Source organism: Cololabis saira, chromosome 3 (genome assembly GCF_033807715.1).
Source record: "Cololabis saira isolate AMF1-May2022 chromosome 3, fColSai1.1, whole genome shotgun sequence".
In the NCBI taxonomy this organism is placed as follows: domain Eukaryota; kingdom Metazoa; phylum Chordata; class Actinopteri; order Beloniformes; family Belonidae; genus Cololabis; species Cololabis saira.
This window is the reverse complement of record NC_084589.1, coordinates 38,256,842-38,279,161: the sequence shown is the minus strand read 5'-3', so window position 1 is coordinate 38,279,161 and position 22,320 is coordinate 38,256,842. Positions and strand designations below refer to the sequence as shown.

General features: G+C 42.5%; 1 protein-coding gene across 10 annotated transcripts in view; it reads left to right on the top strand.

Annotated features, from left to right (window-relative positions):
* The window catches only part of syngap1b (synaptic Ras GTPase activating protein 1b), a 308,706-nt gene that overhangs the window by 55,990 nt on the left and 230,396 nt on the right, over positions 1 to 22,320 (top strand). For all 10 annotated transcript variants that reach the window (XR_009781899.1, XM_061717453.1, XM_061717452.1 and 7 more), the window contains exon 2: positions 18,908 to 19,233. Coding sequence is in view for 9 of the 10 variants with exons in the window: in XM_061717453.1 (XP_061573437.1) it covers positions 18,908 to 19,233 (326 nt within the window). In the remaining variant the exon portion in view is untranslated. The remainder of the gene's footprint in view (positions 1 to 18,907; positions 19,234 to 22,320) is intronic.

Below are 22,320 nucleotides of genomic sequence, written 5' to 3'. Positions count from 1 at the left end.
CTCTGCAAAGCCAGATTGCGGCGCTCCTGCCACCCAGTGAGTAGAGTTTTCTGGAGCTAACATGTTAGCCGCTGTAATTCAGGTTAGTTATTAATGAGGTACAGTTTGCTCTGTTGTGGTCATGACTGTTCCTAGGAACCCAAATCTGTCTGTTTCAGACCAGTACCATGCTCTTCACCAGCTTGTTGTTCGGTTTGCCTGTTGGATGTTTCAGCCAGAGGAGATCGAAGTGAGTTTAAGGGGGATTTTTATTTTGTTCTGAAAACAACTGCCTTCCTTCTGCTTCAACGAATTAGATTCATGAGAGCAAACCGAGAGTTACTCTAAAGTGTTCTGATCAGTAGCAACACAAATATTTACCTTCGTAATCTTGGATCGACTCGCACACAATTTACTAAAAACACATTTAAGTAGACAGAATTTTCGACTTGGCAAGTTAAGTACCCATTCTTACAAATGTGGGACATAAAATAAGCAGTAAAAGACACAACTTTATTGCGTGTATCAGTGCATCTTTTATTTCCAACGCCAAGATGATGGTTTGTGCGAGTTGGGATCGTTATCACTGAAATTGCAAGAAGGATGCATTCAGTCGACTCCTATTTCAAACTTGATTTGTTTTTTTCATCCATATCGGGTAAAATGATGTACGTGTAATAAATGTACGTGTAATTTGGCGTCTGGACTTTTGACTGGCCAGCTCTCATCACCTCGTCATCAGTCCAGTCATGTTTGGTGTGGATCAGCTGGTCTCGCCCTCCTGCATGTTTTAGATGTTTCCTTTCCTGGCATCAACACACCTAATTCAGAATCAGAATCACTTTTATTGCCAGATATGTCAGCACACACGAGGAATTTGTCTTCGGTTCACTTGGCTCTCTTAAGTGGAAAAAAAAAGAATGGAAATATGAACATAAGCAAGAAAAATAATACAATAAATAAATAAATAAAACAAAATAAAGAATAAAAACAGGAGGTAAATAGATATATAGATATATGTACAGGACTGTCTCAGAAAATTTGAATATTGTGATAAAGTTCTTTATTTTCTGTAATGCAATTAAAAAAACTAAAATGTCATACATTCTGGATTCATTACAAATCAACTGAAATATTGCAAGCCTTTTATTATTTTGATATTCCTGATTATGGCTTACAGTTTAAGATTAAGATTCCCAGAATATTTAAATTTTTTGAGATATGATATTTGAGTTTGTGAGAATGTATGACATTTTTGCATTACAGAAAATAAAGGACTTTATCACAATATTCTAATTTTTCTGAGACAGTCCTGTATATACACATAAGTAACTGTTAGATTGTTATTGTTTTAGTTGTGTTACACAGATACAGCCTGAGGGAAGAAGCTGCTCTTCTGTCTGGTTGTTTTGGTTCTGTAGCACCGCCCAGGGGGGAGAAGTTCAGAAAGGTTGTGACCAGGGTGTGAGGGGTCTGCAGAGATGTTACCTACCCGTTTCCTGACTCAGGACAGTCTGTTCTTTTCCTGTTTGGTCCAAACCAAACAGTGATGGAGGAGCAGAGAACAGACTGGACTATTGCCGTGTAGAACTGGATCAGCAGGTCCTCTGGCAGTACAACCTCTACTGGGCCTTTCTTTGAGGATGGCGACTTTGTTGGTCTCCCACTTCCGGTCCTGGGAGAAACTTGAAAGTTTCAACAGCAGTCCCAGTTCTGTCGGTGATGGTGATGGGTTGGCAAAGTGGGGAGGGCTCCCCCTGATGTCGATTAATGGATCATCATCAAGGTCTGCCCGAGTCTGGTAATGACACAGTGATTTGTAACTGTGGGTCACACCTTAGAAACAAGAAGCCGGTCAGGGAAGTCAGTGAGGACTGCCGTTCAACCAGTACTCGAGTTGTAAAAAAAAATCAGGGGGGATGGTGGATTTTATCATATGGAGACAGATAATTTGTGCTGATTACAAATAATATATTACAAATAATAGCACTGACCAAAACACCTGCAGAAATACTGCAGGAATGACATAGCAGCAGTTAAATGCAGCCTTCTGTAAGCTTTACATATCCACTGGGCTTACATCAAATACATCAAAACACAACAATAAAAACAGTTTTCTGAACTTATCCTGTGAAGGACAGAGGCATATTGATAATTAAAGTGGATCACTGCAAAAACGCAAAATCTTATCAAGAATATTTGGCTTATTTCTAGTTAAAATGTCTCATTTTTGCAAAAAAATCTCATTACACTTAAAACAAGACTCATCACTGGAAAAAACAACAATTTTCACCTGTTTCAAGTAGATTTTCACTTGAAATAAGTAGAAAAATGTGCCAGTGGAACAAGATTTTTTTGCTTGTAATAAGAAGATAAATCCCACAGGCAGATTTTCCTACTTATTTCAAGTGAAAATCTACTTGAAACAGGTGAAAATTGTCAAATAAGTTATTTTTCTGGTGTTATTTTTCTGGTGATGACTCTAAATGTTGAAATAGCAGTAAAACCACATTCACTGATGAAATGACATAAGGGATGGAAAAGGGGGATGGCAGTTTTACAGGGGGGATGATTTGGACCGTTTCAGGGGGGATGCCATCCCCCTCATCCCCCCTCAACTCGAGTACTGCGTTCGACACCCCTGAGCTAAAGGAGTCAGGAGCCACAGATATGTTCGAGGAACATGAGCTGGCTCCAAACCCCCCTTCAGAAAATCTACGTCTGTCCAGTAGAGTAACTAATGATAGCAACATATACTAATGGGCTTGTTTTTCTAAAGGGAATTGATGGAGAAAAGTAAAAACAGCTCAGCATCTTCGTCTGCCTTGTTGTGCAGCGAAGAGATCTGGCAGTGACTAAAAAAGTAGCCCGACAAGGCATTGCCCCGGCCCCTGGGGTTTATCGGCTGATCATTTCTGTCCCACGGCGCTCAGTGGAGCAGATTTCCGACATGTGAGGTCGAGTGGACAGAGTCAGAGTTCTTTTATCTGGAGGGAAAAAACAATTAAGAATAATGAAGGTGTCTTGTCGTGAGATAACTGACATTTTAAATCGAGCTCTGATGTGACATCAAGCCCCCGTGTGCAATCTGTCACACCAGGCGGGGAGATGCTCTCACTCCAGGTGATAATCTCCGGGGTGAGAGTGAGCCCATCGCCCCCATCGTCTCTTTGAGAACATTGCCAGGCAGGTAGGCGGTTGCTTCAGGAGTCCGACCCTCGGGGACGGATGCCGTCACTTCTATGAAACGCATAAATCAAATCACTGCGCTGTCAAATCCCAATTTTGGGGATTAACTCTGGTTCCTTGCTCATTTTCATATTAAATCTCATTACATCTGGGAAATCTCAGAGGGAACATATTCTGAAGTGGAAAAAAACCTCTTTTGAGTATTTTAAGCAGGGCACGGTAATTAATTGAAAATTAATCAAAACTGACTTTTAGAACCAATGTAATCTCACCCAGGTATTAATTCTGTTATTAATTTCTCCACTCTGTGCATTCATGTACCGCTCCTTATGGTATACCTGTTGTTCTGATTCTGATGTCGGCGTCGGTAAAATCTCCCCGATCACGCTGAAGATAAGGGAACTGTAACTTTTTAGATGTGACTGAGAGTTAGAGTTCGTGGCGGCTCTGCAAGCTAGCACAGGAAATTAAGCATTACTACCTTTGAACTTCCTGTTTTGAGTCAGCAGATGGAGACGTGCTTTAGTGCTACGGCTGCTACTGGTGTTGGATCAGTTTTCAGTTTTGGTCAATACTCAATGCGCCGGCGTCCGAATTGGTAAATGAAAATGTAACAAAAAGTCTCTAAGTACAGTACGACTAAATTAACATTAAAACTACGATGTGAATATTTTTCTTGAGCCCTTTTTGTTTTTTGACGTTTTAATTGTTTGAAAATATTCAGTAAATGTCTATAATTTCCATATTACTCCACATACCGGTATTTTAAAAATCGAAAATAAATTATTTCATTTGAAAAATATTCCAGTTTTAATAGCTGAACAAATATACATAAAAAAAACCTGTTGTGTGAATCAAATAAGATAAGATAAGATAGTCCTTTATTGATCCCCAGAGGGGAAATTCGGAAATTGCAGCAGCTCGAAGTCGGACAACAATACAGCTAAAATACTAAAATACAGTCAAATTCTGAAAGTATGTCATTCAGTAATCTGTTTAAATATGTGGTGCGCTGAATTATCCAGCCCTCTCATATTTCATTCTATCCACAACTTCACAAAAAAATAAATAAATAAATAAATAAAATAAAATCAATAAAAAAATCACTGTTTATGGTACCAGCCCACCTGACTAAAACAGCCCCCTTAGCATTAAGCCTAATATTGCTAAATCTATCCATCCATCATCTATACCCGCTTATCCTTTGCAGGGTCACGGGGGTCTGCTGGAGCCTATTCCAGCTATTTTCAGGCGAGAGGCAGGAGTTACACTCTGGACAGGTTGCCAGTCCATCGCAGGGCCACATATACAGACAAACAACCAGACACACTCACACTCACACCTACGGCTAATTTAGAATCACCAATTAACCTAGCATGCATGTTTTTGAACTGTGGGAGGAAACCGGAGTACCTGGAGGAAACCCACGCACGTATTTACTGCATTTTTTTCTAATCGGCTTAAAAACATTGAAGTTAACATATCTCGGTCAAATACTGACCAAACCTCAGTCCTCAAAAATGTATTGTCTTTGTGGTTTTTAGATTTTTGTTTTTCAAGTCAGAAATCAGAAATTCCAAGTTAAGGGTTTACAAATGATACACTGGGAATTTAATTGTAAAAGCTATCTTGGAACTATCAACAAATGTTTTAACAAAACACAATATGATACCAAAGTTCAACGTTTATTGAGACTTTACTAATTATTATTAACTAATGACCGTTCAAGCTTGTTCAAAGTACGAACGTCCCTGAAAAAGAGCTCTGCACCAACTGGACAGTTTAGCTAACCAGATTCATTAAGATAAGATCTTTAGGTTGTATAAAATAGCAGGCGCCAGTGAACGGACCTTCTTAATGCTGAAGCTGATTAAAAATTAAAAAGGTCAACGATGGATGATGAAAAGTTGAGAAACCTGGCTGTTTCAGGAGTAGCGCCTAATCGAGCCGCTGCGCTCAACATGGAGGAACCTGTAAACGTGTTTGCTTTCAATCGCGGAGAAAACCACAACTTCTGTAAGTCTGAAGACGTGAACTTCTGGGAATGAGGTGGCACATTTAGAAAATTTGTTGAAATGTGAAATGTCGGAAATGTCGAAGTGTGAGAGTTTAACATGAGAATAACTTTGTAGATTTGACTGAAAAAAACCCAACCCTGAATCAACAGTTGAAAAGACATAAATCTCACTTTTTTCACAGATTTTTCTCTTTAAAAAACAAAAAAAAACTCACAAAAAAACAATTCCAAAAAACACAGCCTAAACATATTTTTAAAGCTCATTAAATGGGTCCGAACAATGTTGACAACACCACTGGATCCCTAGAGATTTTTCCACACAGGAAGAGAAGGCGACCCCGGTGTCACCGTCTGGCCACCATTTAATATATAATAATATATATTAGGGCTGGGCGATATGGACCAAAAGTCATATCTCGATATTTTCTAGCTAAATGGCGATACTCGATATATATCTCGATATTTTTTCTGTGCCTTAATTGGGGTTTCCCCCAAAGCATTATAGCATAGCATCTCTGTTAGCTTCATTTTTTTCTGAGGCAAACCCTTAAAAAAACAGTCAGTTTTAATACAAAGCCTCGTGCCAAATGTCACACAGGTTCATTTATTAACAGAGTTCTGCACAATATCAAAATGTATAAAACAAATGAAATAAAAATAAACTGCCTGCATATATAGAATAAAATGCTTCTTGAATAAAATAAAACAAATATCCCTTTCCTGCATAACAATTACATTAAAATACACTGTGCAATTAATACAATGTAGACGGTAACAGGCAGACTTTTCCACTGAGGTTGACAGTTGTGCAAATAACAAAACATTTGTGCAAATCTCAAATAAAACATTCAAGTCAATTTGTCACTAAATAAGCTATATCAAAATCATTAAAAAAAAAAATGTAAAAAAAAAAAAAAAAAAAAATATATATATTTTTTTTTTAAATCGATATAAACGATATTGTCTCGTACCATATCGTGTTTGAAAATATATCGATATATATTAAAATCTCGATATATCGCCCAGCCCTAATATATATATATAACAATGTCCTGGCTCAGCGACCGACTGGCTGAACCGCAGACGAGGAAAGTCTAAATATCTTAGACTAAAACTCCCAGCCAGATATTTTCTACCAGCTTGGTGCAAGCTGGCGAGGGCTCGGTTCGTTGCGTGTGCTGTAGTTCAGGGTGTCTTAACGTTCTTTACCCGTTATTGAGTCAGAAAACACACTCATAGTCCCCCCAAGATGCTAAAGCCATGGCTGAAAGGGATGCATTATGGGTGATTTATGCCTCTATGGTAGCCATCATAGCTATACTCTAAACTCCACGCTGCCCTGACGTGCAATCTCCCAGAAAGGTAGCCGACCAGTGTCAGTAAATATTGTTATATCAGTGTTACCGTCGGTCAACTTTCATCAGCGTTATGTGCTTCATCGGCTGCATTCCCATGTCTGACTACATAAGAGAGGTAAACGAAAGAAAGCACCACCATCTTAGCCTTCGGTTGGGTAATTAGGAAGTGAACAAGCATACAGAGGCTACGGATGTAGTTGCTTAAGCATAAACTGGATCCATGACCTGAACATTCCAGTCCAGTGACATTTCGCAGAGACCTTTAGGAAATTCTCTCTACTTCTGAAAAGGTCACTACATGTCTCCTTTAAAATCTCAGTTACTTTCATTTTTTTAAACATCAGACTTCTGCTATAGATTAGTTGGGGAACTACGAACTTCTTTATCATGCATGATGTGTTTTACTTTGACCTTGACAGTTGGGCATGAATAAACTGCAGAGTTGATGCAAAGACTATTTATTCAATAATTAATGTCTTTTTCTTAGTTTATGTATTTTGAGGATAAAACCTGCTATTTGCATGTCTTTCCCCACATTTACGCGACTTCGGGGCTTCATCGTAGCACGAGAGTGCTGACATGCGGTCAGGCTGCCGATATGAGCGCATTATTGCTCTGAGTCTCTTTCTTCCCGTGTCCCGCTGTGCAGCTGAAGAAGATGTGAAGAATTATCCTCTGGCACTGCAAAAAAAAGGCAAACCGCTGTGTCATTCTGTTTTAAAATTCAATCATCAGTCTAATGTCCATTCATAGCTTGGAGAGCAGCGTTCTGCAGCTTGGGAAAATCTTTACAATGTCCCGCTGTGCATTACACACTTTACTGTAGTGCTCTGCGTTCAGGGGGAAGAGGAGAGGCTTAATACCGACCGAAGTAAAGACGCCGTCGCGTCTCCTGATGCATCACACGAATGTTCTGCACCAGATAAAAACTGCTCTGACTCCTCACATCAGAGATGGGTTAGCACGAATCGAACCGTTGTACGTAGTTAAGCAAAAAGAAGAAAGGCAGAAACAGGTGAGTAACCTAATTATTCTGTCCAAGTCCATGTTTCATCCTGTGTAATTAGGAGGGAAAAAAATGGGAACAAGCCCTAATAATGTGGTCATTAAAATGACGTTAAGTAATTAGAGGCAACTTATCTCTGACACAAGTTTGTTAGCGCCTCCAGCTCCGGCAGCACCCTTGAGAAACACTGGCGTGTATAAATCACGAAAAGTCACAAATAATCGCATTTCAACTAAGAAGTAAATTATTTCTGCCAGATTTACACTTAGATATATCAAAAAGACGATGTTTTTGGTGCCATGACACTTCATGAAAGTTACCCGTAAGCTTTGTAGTACCACTTTGTCCCACTAGAGGTGCACTTTTTGTGTGTCTTACAGTATGTCCGAAGCTAGCACATTAACTTTCTCGTGATAGTGGTATCATTATATACGATGGCTCTTAAATCCGAGTTTCCGGAGAAAACAAAAGTTGGCCAAAGCAGAGTAAATCAGAAATTGTCGTAAAAGCAACTTACTGTATTTTGCGGACCATTAGCACCGCATCATAAGGCGCAATATCAATGAGCGGGTCTATTTTCATCAGGCGCACCGGGTAATAAGGCGTGTTTATATAAGGCATGATAAAACATATATAAAGCGAAAAAAAACAGTATGGTAAGTTGAACTTTATTCAACTAATTCACAATAATTCAGAATGTCGTTCAGTTGAAACAAAACAGAAAAATAAACTCACATTTTAGATAATTCGTCTTCCACGAATCCACAAGTAAAAAGTGGAGGAGGTAAGAGTCGTAATACGTCCTGTTCTCTGATTGGTTCATCGTTGTCAGCGATAGCGGACACCTGAAGTTGGTATGAGGTTGGAACAACGTTGTATTCCAACATTTGATTATAATTGGATTATGATGTAGATTTGAAAATTGGGTTTATGCTAAAAACCTAATGTTGGCTTGATGTCTAATCACAGTAAGCTAACGTTGAATCGATGTTGGGAGATGGTTGCTTGCCAGCGCTACATAATTAGTTATCTAACGTTGTCTGAAAATTCGTACCCGACCAAGGACCGACTTTAAAGAGTCTGAACGGTCCGACCCTCAATCAAGCGGAGCGGCTTTGTCGCTATCGAAGTCACATAAATATTTGACAGATTTCTGAGCTCAGTGTTCCACATGAAACTGGTTCGAGGTCAGTAACCACAACAACATTCATACTTAAGTCGCCCTGCTGATTTTTGAGAAAATTTAAAGGGGACCTGTTATGAAAAACAAGTTTTCTTGTGCTTTAACATATATAAAGTGGTCTCCCCTCAGCCTGCCAACTCAGAGAAGGAGGAAAGCAACCAAATTCTGCAGTGTCTGTACAGCCGCCCGGATGAGCCGTCCAGTGTGATGTGGATCTACGAGCCGTTCAGATTCTGCTCCCGTCGTTACGTAACGACGGGCGCGATTTGCATCGGTTGGCCTCCGATGCGTGAAACCACGCCCACAACTAACTCCGCCGGCTGGAGCTTCCGCCATTTTTTCATAGCGGTGTATCACGTCATTCAGGCAGCCAATCAGCACAGAGCCTCATTATCATAGCCCCGCCCACTTAGAATCCTGCGTAGATAATGAGGTTAGACACTGGGAAGCTGCAGACATGGCTCAGAGGCTGAATTTCTAATTTATTTAGCAAAAACAATCAAAAGCTTGTTTTTAAGACATTCAAGGCCTGTTTAAAATAGGTATTAGATCCCATAATAGGTCCCCTTTAAGTTTTTTAAGGGCCTTATAGTGTGAAAAATACGGTAACCTCCGTGCCTGTAGGGGGACCCTCTGAGCTAAAAATAGAGACGGTTTCTTATGTAGGGATTATACCGTTGCTGTCATGTTCTACAAAAGTGTTTATGGTGGGTTTGCCATCATTTTCAACTGCTTGTGACTCCACACGCATCACGTTACCCGCGGGTGTTCTGTGGACCAGTTTACGTCGGCGAGGTGACGAGACCGTGAACGCCAGACTGCACAGGACAAGCACAGAGTTTCGTAAGCGCGAGGTTTCAACCCTCCGTGAGCTAATCCCGGAGCACTAGGGACTGATCAACAAACCTATCGACTCGGCACGGACGTATTTAAGGAACATTGAGCTGTGGAGCAGAAAACGTGTACTCATTTCCTTTTTAAAGAAACAACACTCGATTACTTTTTATAGATTGTTTTTACCCTTGCAGACCCCCCCTCCTCCCGGCCCTGTGGGTTTGTGTGACCCTACCGCTCACACTTGACGCCCCCCCTTGACTCAGCAGTGACAGCAGCCTCCTGTTCTGCACATATGTGCTGGTGAAATCCCACATCTGACCCAGTTGTAGTGATGTCTTCCAGCGCATTTCCACGTAGTGGCGGTGGATCCGAGGTCACAGTTACGGCACGTGCTTTATGCGGTGCTCCCTTGTCTAGAAAGTAAGAAGCTTCGGGTCAATATTCTCGCAGAAGTGCGTTTTCCGCCTCGGGCGGCCTCGGACTTATTGCAAGCTTTATTTTTAGCCCTGTTTTGGAGATCAGTGATGTGTATAAATCAACATTAGGCCTGTCGGGTCCCGGCGATGACAGCGTTGACTGAGGCGGACCGGCCATCTGATTGGTGCGTGGCATTCTGTCTTTGTAAACTGCTTAGCGCAGCAGAAACGGCAAAAAGAGCCCACCGAGAGGGAAGGAAGGGTGGAACAAAGGCAGAGAAGCAAGAAACGATTCAGAGAGCAGGCCGTGGAGAGAAAATGAAAGACAGCGCGGGGAAGAAGAAGAGGAGCGGTGAAAAGAGGCAGCTCAGCACTTCTGCTTGTGCTAAATTGATATTATGCGTTTGTGAAACCCTGAGCCACGTCTGGGTGCTCTGCGCGTACGAGTGGACAGACATAAGAAAGAGAGCGCTCATTGAAATTCTGGGAGCCGCGCTTCACAGGCCCTTAACAGGCAGGCTCGGGGGTGGAGAGGTAGACCTACAGTGGAGTAATGCAGATTGGACTGTGGATGACTCACGCTGCTTTCCCATGGCGAAGAACTCAGCATCATGACTTTTCCCCGCACAGCTGCAAAGTTTGGTTTCAAGGGCTTTGCAGATTTTTGGAGGGGGGCATGCCGCGCCGGGCTTTACCGCCCTGCTGCTCCGCGATGCCGACCGGTGGTGCAAAGTGCAGCTACACAGCATCTTCCAGATCTGTGTCCACGGAAGTGGGCGCACCTGACTGGAATGATGAACAATGTGTCTGAATAATACAATCAGAGTCTGATAGAGACCCATATGGAGTACTGTACATGCTGACAGCAAATACAATCAAATCTAAAAGTTTCACTTCTCAAAAAGGTGTATACTTTTTTTTAAAGGCCTCTGAGAAATAAAATGTGATAGTGGACGGCTTTGTAACACTTTTAATTCAAAAAATATTAATGACTATTAATATTAAATAAACATATTAAAATACTAATTAAAACAATAAATATTAAATAAATATTAAGTAAATATTAAATATAACATAACATCAATTATTAATAATAATCATAAATGTATTAAATATTATTTATTATTATTAATAATAATAAATGAATTATTAATATTATTATAAAAGAATAATACATTCATTATCATTGTAATATATTATTAAATATAAATATTAAATAGATATTGAAATAAAATATGAATGACTATTAATATGAAATATGAATAATGAATATAAAATATTGTAATATTAATTAATAATAATAATGATTAAGTATTGTTATTATAGTAAAAATATAAATATTAAATATAAAATAAATATTTAAATAAAATAAACATGACGATTAATATTAAGGACTCAACTTAAAAAATTTAAACTTTTTAGTTTTCAAAATCCCGGGATTGTGGTCAAGGGTAGACGGGATGAAGCCTTTGAAAATGACGACATAGTTGGATCACATTTTCTTCCTGATTTACTCGTCTGGGTCACTTCGTTTCTCCAAACGTACATCATGTGACCACTACCAGAAGATAATAAAAGGATGAACCGTCATGACAGCGGTTTTATGTGGGTGTTGATCAATTTTGTTTTAAAATAGCGCTTTAAGGTGGAACCCCCCTCGCGTGGACGTAGTCTTGAGTTTTCTTGAGTCTTCTTCCCCTTCAGAAGACTCTCTGGTCTGGATGGGTTCAGGTGGCTGCAGAGGAGAGGAAGTCTGTCTTTAAAGACTCCCATATTTCTAGAGTTGTCCCGATCCGATCACGTGATCGGAAATCGGGACCGATCACGTGATTGCAGACTCGATCCGGACTCGGACGTTATGAGCCGATCAGGAATCGGATATATATATCAGGGTTTCCGTTGTCCGGTAATTGCCGGACTTTGTCCGGTAAAATATGCCAAAGTCCGGTATTTTATAATCTCTCCGGTCACAATGTCCGGTGAAAATACTCACTGGCGCCGACATCCACGTGTGCGTTGATTTACAGCGTAGGGTTTGCGGCGACGCGCACCCTACGCCAGACCCTACGTTGAAGGCTCTGCGTTGGTGTGACGCACACGTGGAGTAGTGGGCTCGGAGCGGCAGCCATACACCGCATGCGCGCAGAGCACGCCTGTTTGTTTCGAAGCTGAAGCAGCCCTATGCTATCATGTCTGTTGTTGTTGATGTAAATAACCAATCACTGAGATATATTGCGCACGACAGCCAGAACTCAGGTACCAAAGTCAACAAAAAAAAGTGCATGATGAGTTAATTAAATTATGAGAAGAAGAAGAAAAAGAAGGAAAAAAAAGGAAAAGGAGAAGTTCTCCTTTTCAAATGTAACCCCTTTCCCAGGTAGCTAATTAGTAATGATGGGGTGTTGTAGTACACTGGAACGGGGCCTGAGTTCGTCTAGTTTTGGCGCAACATACCGGTAAGGACCTGAATAATAATATGAAATAATATGGCGGTGCCTCCAATGATATCTAAGAAGTAGCACAAATTAGGTACTTCCCCTTTAAAATGTCTTGACTGACTTATATTTCAAATAACCACAGAGTATTGACTTTATAATAAAAACACAGATTTATTTCTAACAAACAGGTATTTTATGAAACAATATGAAAGGTAATCAAATTAGTTAACAGATTCACTGTTGACCTTTAAAGGTGTAATGGTAACAAAGTTCAAAAACTCAATAAGGAACTCACTTTGATCCACATTAAATCAGGGACTGAATGAAAATGACCATAAGTCACGATACCCACAGCCCACACTCACACACACACTCACACCGGGCTGTTAAAGAAAATGAAAAATAAAATAAAGCGTTGCAGGCCCAGTCGATGCTCGTGAGCGGTGAGGCCAAAAACGAAAGGCCGGTTCACTGGGTTACCAGCATAAAATAAAACAGCACGTGCAAAGGTACTCACGAATCCAACAGTCAGAGATGTGGGGATGGGAAAAAAGGCAGAAAGGCACGACGTGGTTTCGGCGGTCAGGATGAAGCGGGCAGCTTCACCAGGCAGGAACACGTGCTCTCAAGTACAGCAGCTTCAGTCTCTCACGGTCCAGGGTTCTCCTGGTCCTCGCTCTCTCCCATACGGCAAATGTGCAGTCCTCTGGCAGCTTCTCAGAGTACACACACATCCACTACACGACGACTCTCCGTCAGTCTTGGGAGTTTAGAATGTTCTTATTTTATATTTTACCATACAGCATACAGCTCTCGTGCTCGACGCAGCGAGCTCCAGCTCGGCTCTGCCGATATATCATTGATGCGCCCGAGATGACGCTAAGCCCCTCCTACCTGAACAAGGTGAGGACAGGATTGGCTCAGGACTGGTGGCCCAAGATGAGATCATGAGAGGATGCTCCACTGTACCCAAAATTAACACCAACAAAACCCTTTACTCTGACTTTTTAACTGTAAATAGAATTAAATTAAAACGTGTTATACTACAGCATTTTTAAACATAGTTACACCTTATGAACTATTATTTATTATTAACTTAAAACATTTTATCCTCTAAATAAAAGGATGAAATAAGAGCCACAGGGCTACACAAATAACAATATAAATAAAATGTTACCAAACAAAATGATGAATAAAAATTACCTGTAATGGCAGGCAACACATCAGCTGCAGATGCAGTCTCTCTGCTCATTAAAATTTTTTATACTGACTTAAGAATGTTCAAGCTGCCTACCTCCTATGTGCTCAGTTTACAGTACACATGTTAAAATATAATAAAAGGGTCATCCTGCATAATTTTCTTTTCTCTTCTTCATTTTTTATTGTTTTATAAAAGTATCGGATCGGGACTCGGCATCGGCAAGTCCTCAAAATCAAAGGACTCGGACTCGGACTCGGGGGCAAAAAAACCTGATCGGGACATCCCTACATATTTCACAATATACGATCCCAAAAAGCTAAAATAATGATTTGTGGCATATAGTTTACACAGCCTTGATGCCACAGGTCAAAGGTCATCCGTCATAGGTGCATTTATCATCTCGGACAGGCAATTTATCACACAGCCAGCACAAACTCTTCACAAACTTCAGTGTCCATCAGCGACTTGTGTTATTGGGGGAGCGATCAAAACCAACAAGTAAAAAAAAAAGTGAGAACAGATGAAATAAAACAAGAGTGAAACTAGAAGAGAAAAGAAACCTATAAAAATGATAGAAGAAGAAAACAATATGCTGCGTTTCTCTGTCTGTCTACTCTGTAAGCTGCTTGTACTTCTGAAAACTGAGACTGTTGTGTCCCTTTAATGCCGCACCGTCACACTGGCTCATCTGCCTGGCCTCCAGCCTCTGTCCACCCTAATGATTCATGCAACCTCCTATCATTTTTTCAAATTGGCTTTCCTGTATGTGTGTGTGTGTGTGCATGCAAATGTGCAGGAATATTGCGTTCCTCTCATATAAACGAGGCTACAGGATATATTCCGAGATGTGGGTGATGTGCGTGAGTGAAGTGAGACAAGAGCCCTCATCCTGCCACCACCTCTCTGGTTCACCTCTTTTCCCCTTCTTGATTCGTCCTTATGAATTAGCTCTACTTGCTTAGGAGCTCATCAATATTTCAGCGACTCGATTCATAATTAATCCAGGACCCTGAAAGATCAACCGAGATATTATTTTGCCACATTTAGCTGATTGCCCGTTGCTGCTTGGAAGCGCTGTGGTCATGTACCGGGCAGCGTCGGGAGCGGGGCGATGATGGGAAATGATGATGGAGAAAGATAATCTGTTGTGACATGCTGTACATGTTGTGTTGCACTCCGGGCCGGCAGCTCCTCTCTCTTCGGATTCGTGATGCGACAGTGCCGAGCCACAGCGAGTTGTCCCCGTCATCCATCTAGGAAGGAAGACGGGCACGCAGGGTCAGTGGATGGTGACCCTGCTTTTGTCGGCATGCCTCCCAGGCAGAAGTGCACACACACCACCCTCGTAGTACGGCCTCCAGATGTTGAAAGTGGGAACTTGGCTTTTCCGTTTGTGTTGGAGCTGCAGGCCGCAGGGGAAATGTTACTCTGACTCACGTGGTGCAGAAATCCTTTTCGAGCTGCATTTAGTTTCAAATATTTCAACTTAAAAGTAGAAACATGCCAAACGAGCCAAAAAAAAAAGACAAATCCTGTGGATATCTGAAAGCTGCTTGGGGATGTGAAAATATTACATTTTTAATATCAAAGTACAATGAATCTCTTCTGTTTTTCTCCTTCTCTGTACCGATGTAACATATATGTACGATATAATTAAAAAGAAAAAAGGGAGCTTGTTTGAAATCCAGCAGGAAACAGGACAAAGTGAGAGAAGTGACTCATGATGTTTGCTGTCGTATCTGCGGCTGAGAAATATAAAATGCTCTGTTACATAATCGCAGACATGTGAGCGGGAGGCAAAGAGAATAAATAAGGAGTGAGAGGAAATATGAGGTCAACTTTAGAGCAACAGATACAGCAGGAGCGGCAGAAGAATGCGGGTGCCAGAGAAACAGATGGAGCACAGGTACATGAATGAAAAAAAGAAAAATCTAATCAAATCAGTATATCAGCATACGTTATTTATGGGATCGTTAAAAACTTGGAGAGAGGACTCTTAGTGCATTTACCTCTAACATCGCTGCCAACAAAGTGTGTGTATATATATATACAGTATATATATATATATATATATATATATATATATATATATATATATATATATATATATATATATATATATATATATATATATATATATATATATAAGTAAGTATGTATATATAGTCCTGCATTTGCCTTCAGTCTTTCAGCCAAACATTTTTCAGTCGAGACAAGTCAGCAGCTTTCTGGAACGTCTCCAAACGAATGTATTCAATACTGTGTGATCGATTTCTCTAATTATCTGAAGCACAGAAACCGACCCTCGGATTTCAGGTAACGTCTTTTCTAATTAACTTGGAATCGGAGATCAGCTCGAGGGAGATTTTCCCAGCAGAGGAGATTACACTTCACTTTTTATGTCCGTCTCTCAACAGGACACACCAGAACAGATTTCTGCTGGTTTTTGGTAGACGGGTCACCCACAGGCCTAGGGAGGGTGTGCTAGGTCTTAGCAGTCGGCACGGACAAGGACTTTTTACACTGGGCTGTTATCGTTTTTAGCCGTGATTACTTATGAATGCAAAGGATGGGTTTGCAGACTCCTGATCATTAGTTTTCTCCTTACAGCCCCTGATATGCTTTGACCACATCTCCTGCTGAAAATGTTACTAATTTGAGCACAATGCATGCTGGGACAATACTGACGTCATGTGACCCAGGGCTGGTCCTCAGATTTTGGTGGCCCTTAATAGAATTTTGTTTGTGGCCTCAAAAACACCCCATTAGAGACACACACACTCACAAAAAACCTTTTTTGGAAATAAAAAAAACACAACTTTCATTAGGAAAGGGTTTTGTGGAAAATGTTTACATGTTAAATAAGTTGAAGTGAACGCCAGGTGGTTCCATTTGGACCAGCCTTGATATGACCGCCCTCAAAAATCAGCTGCCCGCTGCTACTTATGATTGTAGTTTTCAGCGGAAAAGCAGCAGGGGAAGCAAAGCATGTCTTCTTTGATGGAGAACAGAATGAGTAGAGACCCACCGCTGTGTCCCCTTTTGATGCAGCTAACAGCAAAGAGCCCCGGGGCGTAGCGTGTTGAAGTAGGGACCTGTAACATACTTGTTATCATCTCCTGCAAAGTTTTGTCTTCCTTTATCAACGTCTTCGCCACGTCTGCCATGATGTCGGCTGCAGCTCTGTAAGTTACCTCCACTGTGATTGGACGCTGGACTCGCACCATCACTTTTGGTTGTTGGATACATCCTCTTCTTTTCAGTTATTCATTTCTCTTGATAAATATTTAAGATGTGAACTCAGCTCCTGGTGTTGTTGTCATGTTCAGTGTATGAGTGGAAAATACTGTATGATATCCTCTGTGATTGCTTAGGTACCTGTATTTTAAATTCTTTGAGCCTGGTGGACAGCTGGTAAATATCGAACATATGCCTGGCAGTTTGGTTCACATTGCCGGCAGTAAGTAAGACTTATTCCCAGTGCATGTTGGACTTCGGCGGGACTGCCCTTTGTCAACGGTTCTGTTCATAATTTTTATGGACAGGATTTCTAGGCGTAGCCGGGATGGGATCCGGTTCGGGAACCACAGGATTTCGTCTCTGCTTTTTGCGGATGATGTTGTCCTGTTGGCTTCATCAGACCGGGACCTTCAGCATGTGCTGGGGCGGTTTGAAGCCAGGTGCAAAGAATCAGCACCTCCAAAACCGAGGCCATGGTTCTAAATCCGGGAAAGGGTGGCGTGCCTTTTCGGGGTGAGTGGAGAAGTCCTGCCTCAGGTGGAGGAGTTAAAGCAACTCTGGGTCTTGTTCACGAGTGAGGGAAAGATGGAGCGTGAGATTGACAGATGGATCGGTGCAGCGTCCGCAGTTATGAGGTCGGTGTACCGGACCGTCGTGGTGAAGAAGGAGCTGAGTCGAAAGGCAAAGCTCTTGATTTACCGGTCAATCTACGCCCCTACCCTTACCTATGGTCATGAACTTTGGGTAGTGACCGAAAGGACAAGATCGCGGATACAACCGGCCGAGATGAGTTTCCTCCGCAGGGTGGCTGGACGCTCCCTTAGAGATAGGGTGAGGAGTTCGGTCACCCGGGAGAAGCTCGGAGTCGAGCCGCTGCTCCTTCACATTGAGAGGAGTCAGCTGAGGTGGATTGGGCATCTGTACCGGATCCTCCTTGACGCCTCCCTAGGGAGGTGTTCCAGGCATGTCCCACCTCCCTAGGGAGGTGTTCCAGGCATGTCCCTCCTCCGTAGGGAGGTGTTCCAGGCATGTCCCTCCTCCCTAGGGAGGTGTTCCAGGCATGTCCCTCCGGGAGGAGACCCCAGGGAAGACCCAGGACACGCTGGAGAGACTATGTCTCTCGGCTGGCCTGGGAACGCCTCGGACTCCCCTCGGAAGAGCTGGAGGAAGTTTGGGGTATGAGGGAAGTTTGGGCATCTCTGCTAAGACTGCTGCCCCCACGACCCGGTAATGGATGAGTGGAAGAAAATGGATGGATGGATGGATTCCTGGCAATTTGAGAATTTCATTTGATGTCAAATAAAAGTTTGATCTAACTTGGTTCATTAGCTCAGTATGCATAAAATCTAGAGACATAAATCTTATCAATACCAGTTAAGACTACATTTACTGTATATTTTGCTGCTCCTGTGCAGTTTATCCCTCAAGTAGCCGTCACACCCACTTCAGGAAGTGTTCATGTGTCGTGGGTCTGCACAGGACTCTGTCTGCATCAGATCATTACACACCAACTAATACATTATTTCCAAGGACACTCAGAAGGTGGACCGGGGAAGTCAGAGTTTAAGCCATGAAATGATTGACATCTGCGCTGCCACCTGACCTAAAGCTCAACTCTCCAGGAAACTTAAGGTTAACTTTTCTTCATAATGTGTCAAAGTCCGCCTGATAATGTCTCTAAAAGGATGGTTTTTCAATATTTCCAAAGTAAATATGGTCTCGCTGGGCTAACGGGGGCTTAGATGTTCATCCTTACTAACTGTTTCATGACTTTGGGAAACTAAAGAGCCTCAAAGTTTCCGTCTCTGTGCTTGTCTTCCTAATGTTGAAAAATGAGAGTTCGTTCCCGTCTCCGCTCATGCTGTCAGGTGGTCTCACCTGTGGAGAGACAAACATGATGGTGTCGCAAAAACTGAAATGGGACACAGATTCAGTCTTATCAATGATTTTAACTGATTTGACTCCCCCTCCCCTCTCCTCTACTCCCTATTCCCCTCCCCCTCCCTTCCCCACCTCTTTCTCTCTTCGTTCTCTCCTTTCCAGATGCAAGGTGTGCCGTCCCCCCCTCCTATCATCATCACCACCATCGCACCCACGCCCACTCCTTCCACGCTCCTTCCTATGACCGTCCCTTTCACGAACCCCCCACCTACGACCGCCCGTCCTTCGACCGTCCTTCCTTCGAGCGCCCTTCCTTCGACCGTCCCTCCTTCGATCGACCGTCCTACAACCAACCCTTGCATGAGCGCCCCGTCTACGACCGCCCCACGCACGACCGCCCCACGCACGACCGTCCACCCCAAGACCACTGGAACCCCCATCTTCGCGTGAACGCCGGAAATCAGTTCTACATGTTGGACCAGGAGGAGGTACGGTACTCGACACACCTAGGATATGCCGATGCTGCTTTCAGATTTATAATGATTTTTCACTGATGCAGGACTGACACTTGTAAAAAAATGTAAAAAAATACAGACGTCAAGAAAGGATCTGCCCCTTATCATATCTTACAATTTACAACAACTTACAAAAAAACTAAATAAGGTCCCAACCCACCTGTGTGAAACATGAACACACCCTCACCAGGTGATGAAGATAAAATGATCCTTAGCAAGTGCGATGACATCCCTAAATGCAGTAAATTGCTGGTCTGCTGCATACAGTTGCTGTAATATGCAAATGCAAATGAGGAAAGAAATCAGCAAGGAAGTAACTATCCATCAATCAAACAAACAAATAAAATTGAAGTACAGCTTATGTGTGAAAAAACTGCATTTGAACAAATCATAAACTTCATGCTTGGCAACTTTTTTTGGAGAGAAACCAAAAAAAGCTTTTCAGTACAAATACCACATGTATCAGGTAGGGTGGTGGAGGTGTGATAGTTTGGGCTTGTTTTGATAAAAAGTAATAATGAAGCCATGTACATGTCAGAAGTTGATCTGAGGATATATGAATTGGATTTTAAGGACCTGGGGAGGATTCCAACGTAAACCTCTGGTGTGTCAAGAATATCTTAGATATAAACTTTGCTACTTTTAACCGAATCACAAGGTTCTCCAAACAAGGCTGGCGTGCAAAAATCTGCGATGGGATCCTGATTGAGAAGATTTTTTTTTTTTTTTTTTTTCCGTTTATTTCCAATTTTGATTAAAATGCAGGCTAAATGCCTTCGGCGTGGCCCTGTCATGAAATACTCTTTGTGCTACTTTAAAGACCTTCATTCTCAGCTGATAAACTATTAAAATTAGGGCAGTGAGATAGGATTTAAAAACAGATTTTATTCCAGACTCCGGAGCTCGCCTGGATTTCCACGGCCTTGAGCTTGGGCTTTCGGGGGTCGAGCTCCAAGGGCGCTGTTGATTTCTGCGGGGAGCTGTCTGAGTCTCTCAGCGCATTGTTTAACAGCAACATGAATGCAGCTTCAAAGAAAACCCTCCGTGTTGATTTGTCAGGCTCAGCTTTTCGACTTGCCTGTTTGCCATCAACCCCTGACATCCTCCCGCTCGCCGCCAGATTCAAGTTCACCGCATTGAAATGAAAAGAAACTGTTTTGACCTTACTCTGAGGTCGGTATATGCCCATTTTTTGCAGCATTAGACTCATTGTGCATTTTATGTCTCAATTGCATTTATTGTCAACAAAAAAAAAAACTATAAACTAATTTTCTCCTCACGATTTTGTCATTTAGATTCAAAATAATCATGGTGCACCTATTGATAGTAGATATCTCTGCCTTACAATACTCTATATGAAGTGGTTATTCAATATTAAATCATTATTGATGTTATATTGTGCCTGAAGGTGGATTGTTTTTTGTTTTTCTTTCCCCTGGATAGTTATGTTACTGCCTACAGTACATCCTTGTTTACTGAATGAAGCATCAAAGTGTAGCTGTGCAACATATTTCTCCATTTGGCAGCTTTACTGTGAAACTGCAGAAAAAGTGAGCACAAGATTTCATTGTTGGAGAAGTGGCAGAAGTTCACCGTATTTGTTGCTCTTCAAGTTGCTTAAAAATGGTCGTAGCGGTACGTCAGCGCCGACTATTCTTGGTCTCGTGTTTGCGATTTGCTGCTGCAATCACTGAAACGTCTCATCGGCTGCTGCTCTGAAGAGAGATCTTGCTCTCCAGAGCCAGGAGAGGGTACTGTTCTCCAGCTTATTTTCTTTTCTCTAGTCTTCTTTTTCATAAAATCCTGCATCAAAAACTATTTCCATGGACGAACTGTCACACAGTTGCTGTATGTGTGAAACCTTCATCCGTAGGTCACTTCCCAAGACTTGGAGGAGCAGTTATTAGAGCGTGTAAATGCTAATGTCGTCAGAATTTGCCTAAAATGTGGGACAGCAGCATTTTCCAGGAGCACAGTCGGAGTCGTAAAATGTGTTTTAACAGTTTGATTGCGGTTTTTTTACATTTGTTGTGCCGTTCTGTGGCTCCCAGGCCGTGGATGAAACGGTTTTTGTACCGCAGCCAGACTCCGGTGATGTGTGTGTGCATGGCTGCCATTAGTATTTCAGCTTGCAATCACTCAGAGGAATAGAGCGCACTGTGATCCAGATAAGTGACCTGCGCTGCTCTGGACGGATGGGACGGGGAGCCCAGTTCAATTAATCAGAGCCTCATCCCTGTCTAATTGTGCCAATAACGCAGCAGCTGCGGATGGATCCGCGGCAAGGCCGGCGTGCCGATATCCGTCACCTCTGCGACGGCGAGAGGCGTTAAATATTCATGCCTGTCACTCACCTCATGCAGAGTCGGGCGCCTCTGTCCTCCCTCGTCTTCCTCGCACACACATGCCCTCACTCACCCTTCAATTTATTTCCATTCGTTTTAGATGGCTTCACCGGCTCGCCAGAAAGCAATCATACTGTACTTTTCCACGGCGAAGATATAGAGGATCAGTGGAGGACCCCGCTCTTTTCTCACCGGTGTTGCTGCACATTTCAATATCAGGCCAACTCAAAGATACACTCTTCACTCCTCTGATTTTTGTTTGTTCAGAAGCTCTTCATCCATTTCTCGTGCAGTTTTCTGGCTCCTGCAGACCCAATCCTGCTCTTAATTCCCTCCATCGACCTGTCACTCTTTCGTCTTTTTCTCTCTCCCTCCATCCGTCTGCCTCCGTATTCGTTTCTTCCTGCTCTCACCCGTTCTCCTCATCCACCCGCCCACTCCCTCTCCGTCCTCTCTGGGGTGACTGGCAGGAGTCTTTGGCTCTCCCACAGGCCACCTGTCTCCTCGCAGCGCCGTTCACTCGCCGTTCACTCTGCTTTTTGTGTTTTTTAAATCTTTTCTTTATGAATGACGGCCATCGGAGAGACACCTGAGAGCCGAGGTGCCCCCCTAAGGTGGCCCCCCCTAAGGTGGCCCCCCCTAAGGTGGCCCCCCCTAAGGTGGCCCCCCTGAGGTGGCCCCCCCTAAGGTGGCCCCCCCTGAGGCCACAAGACTC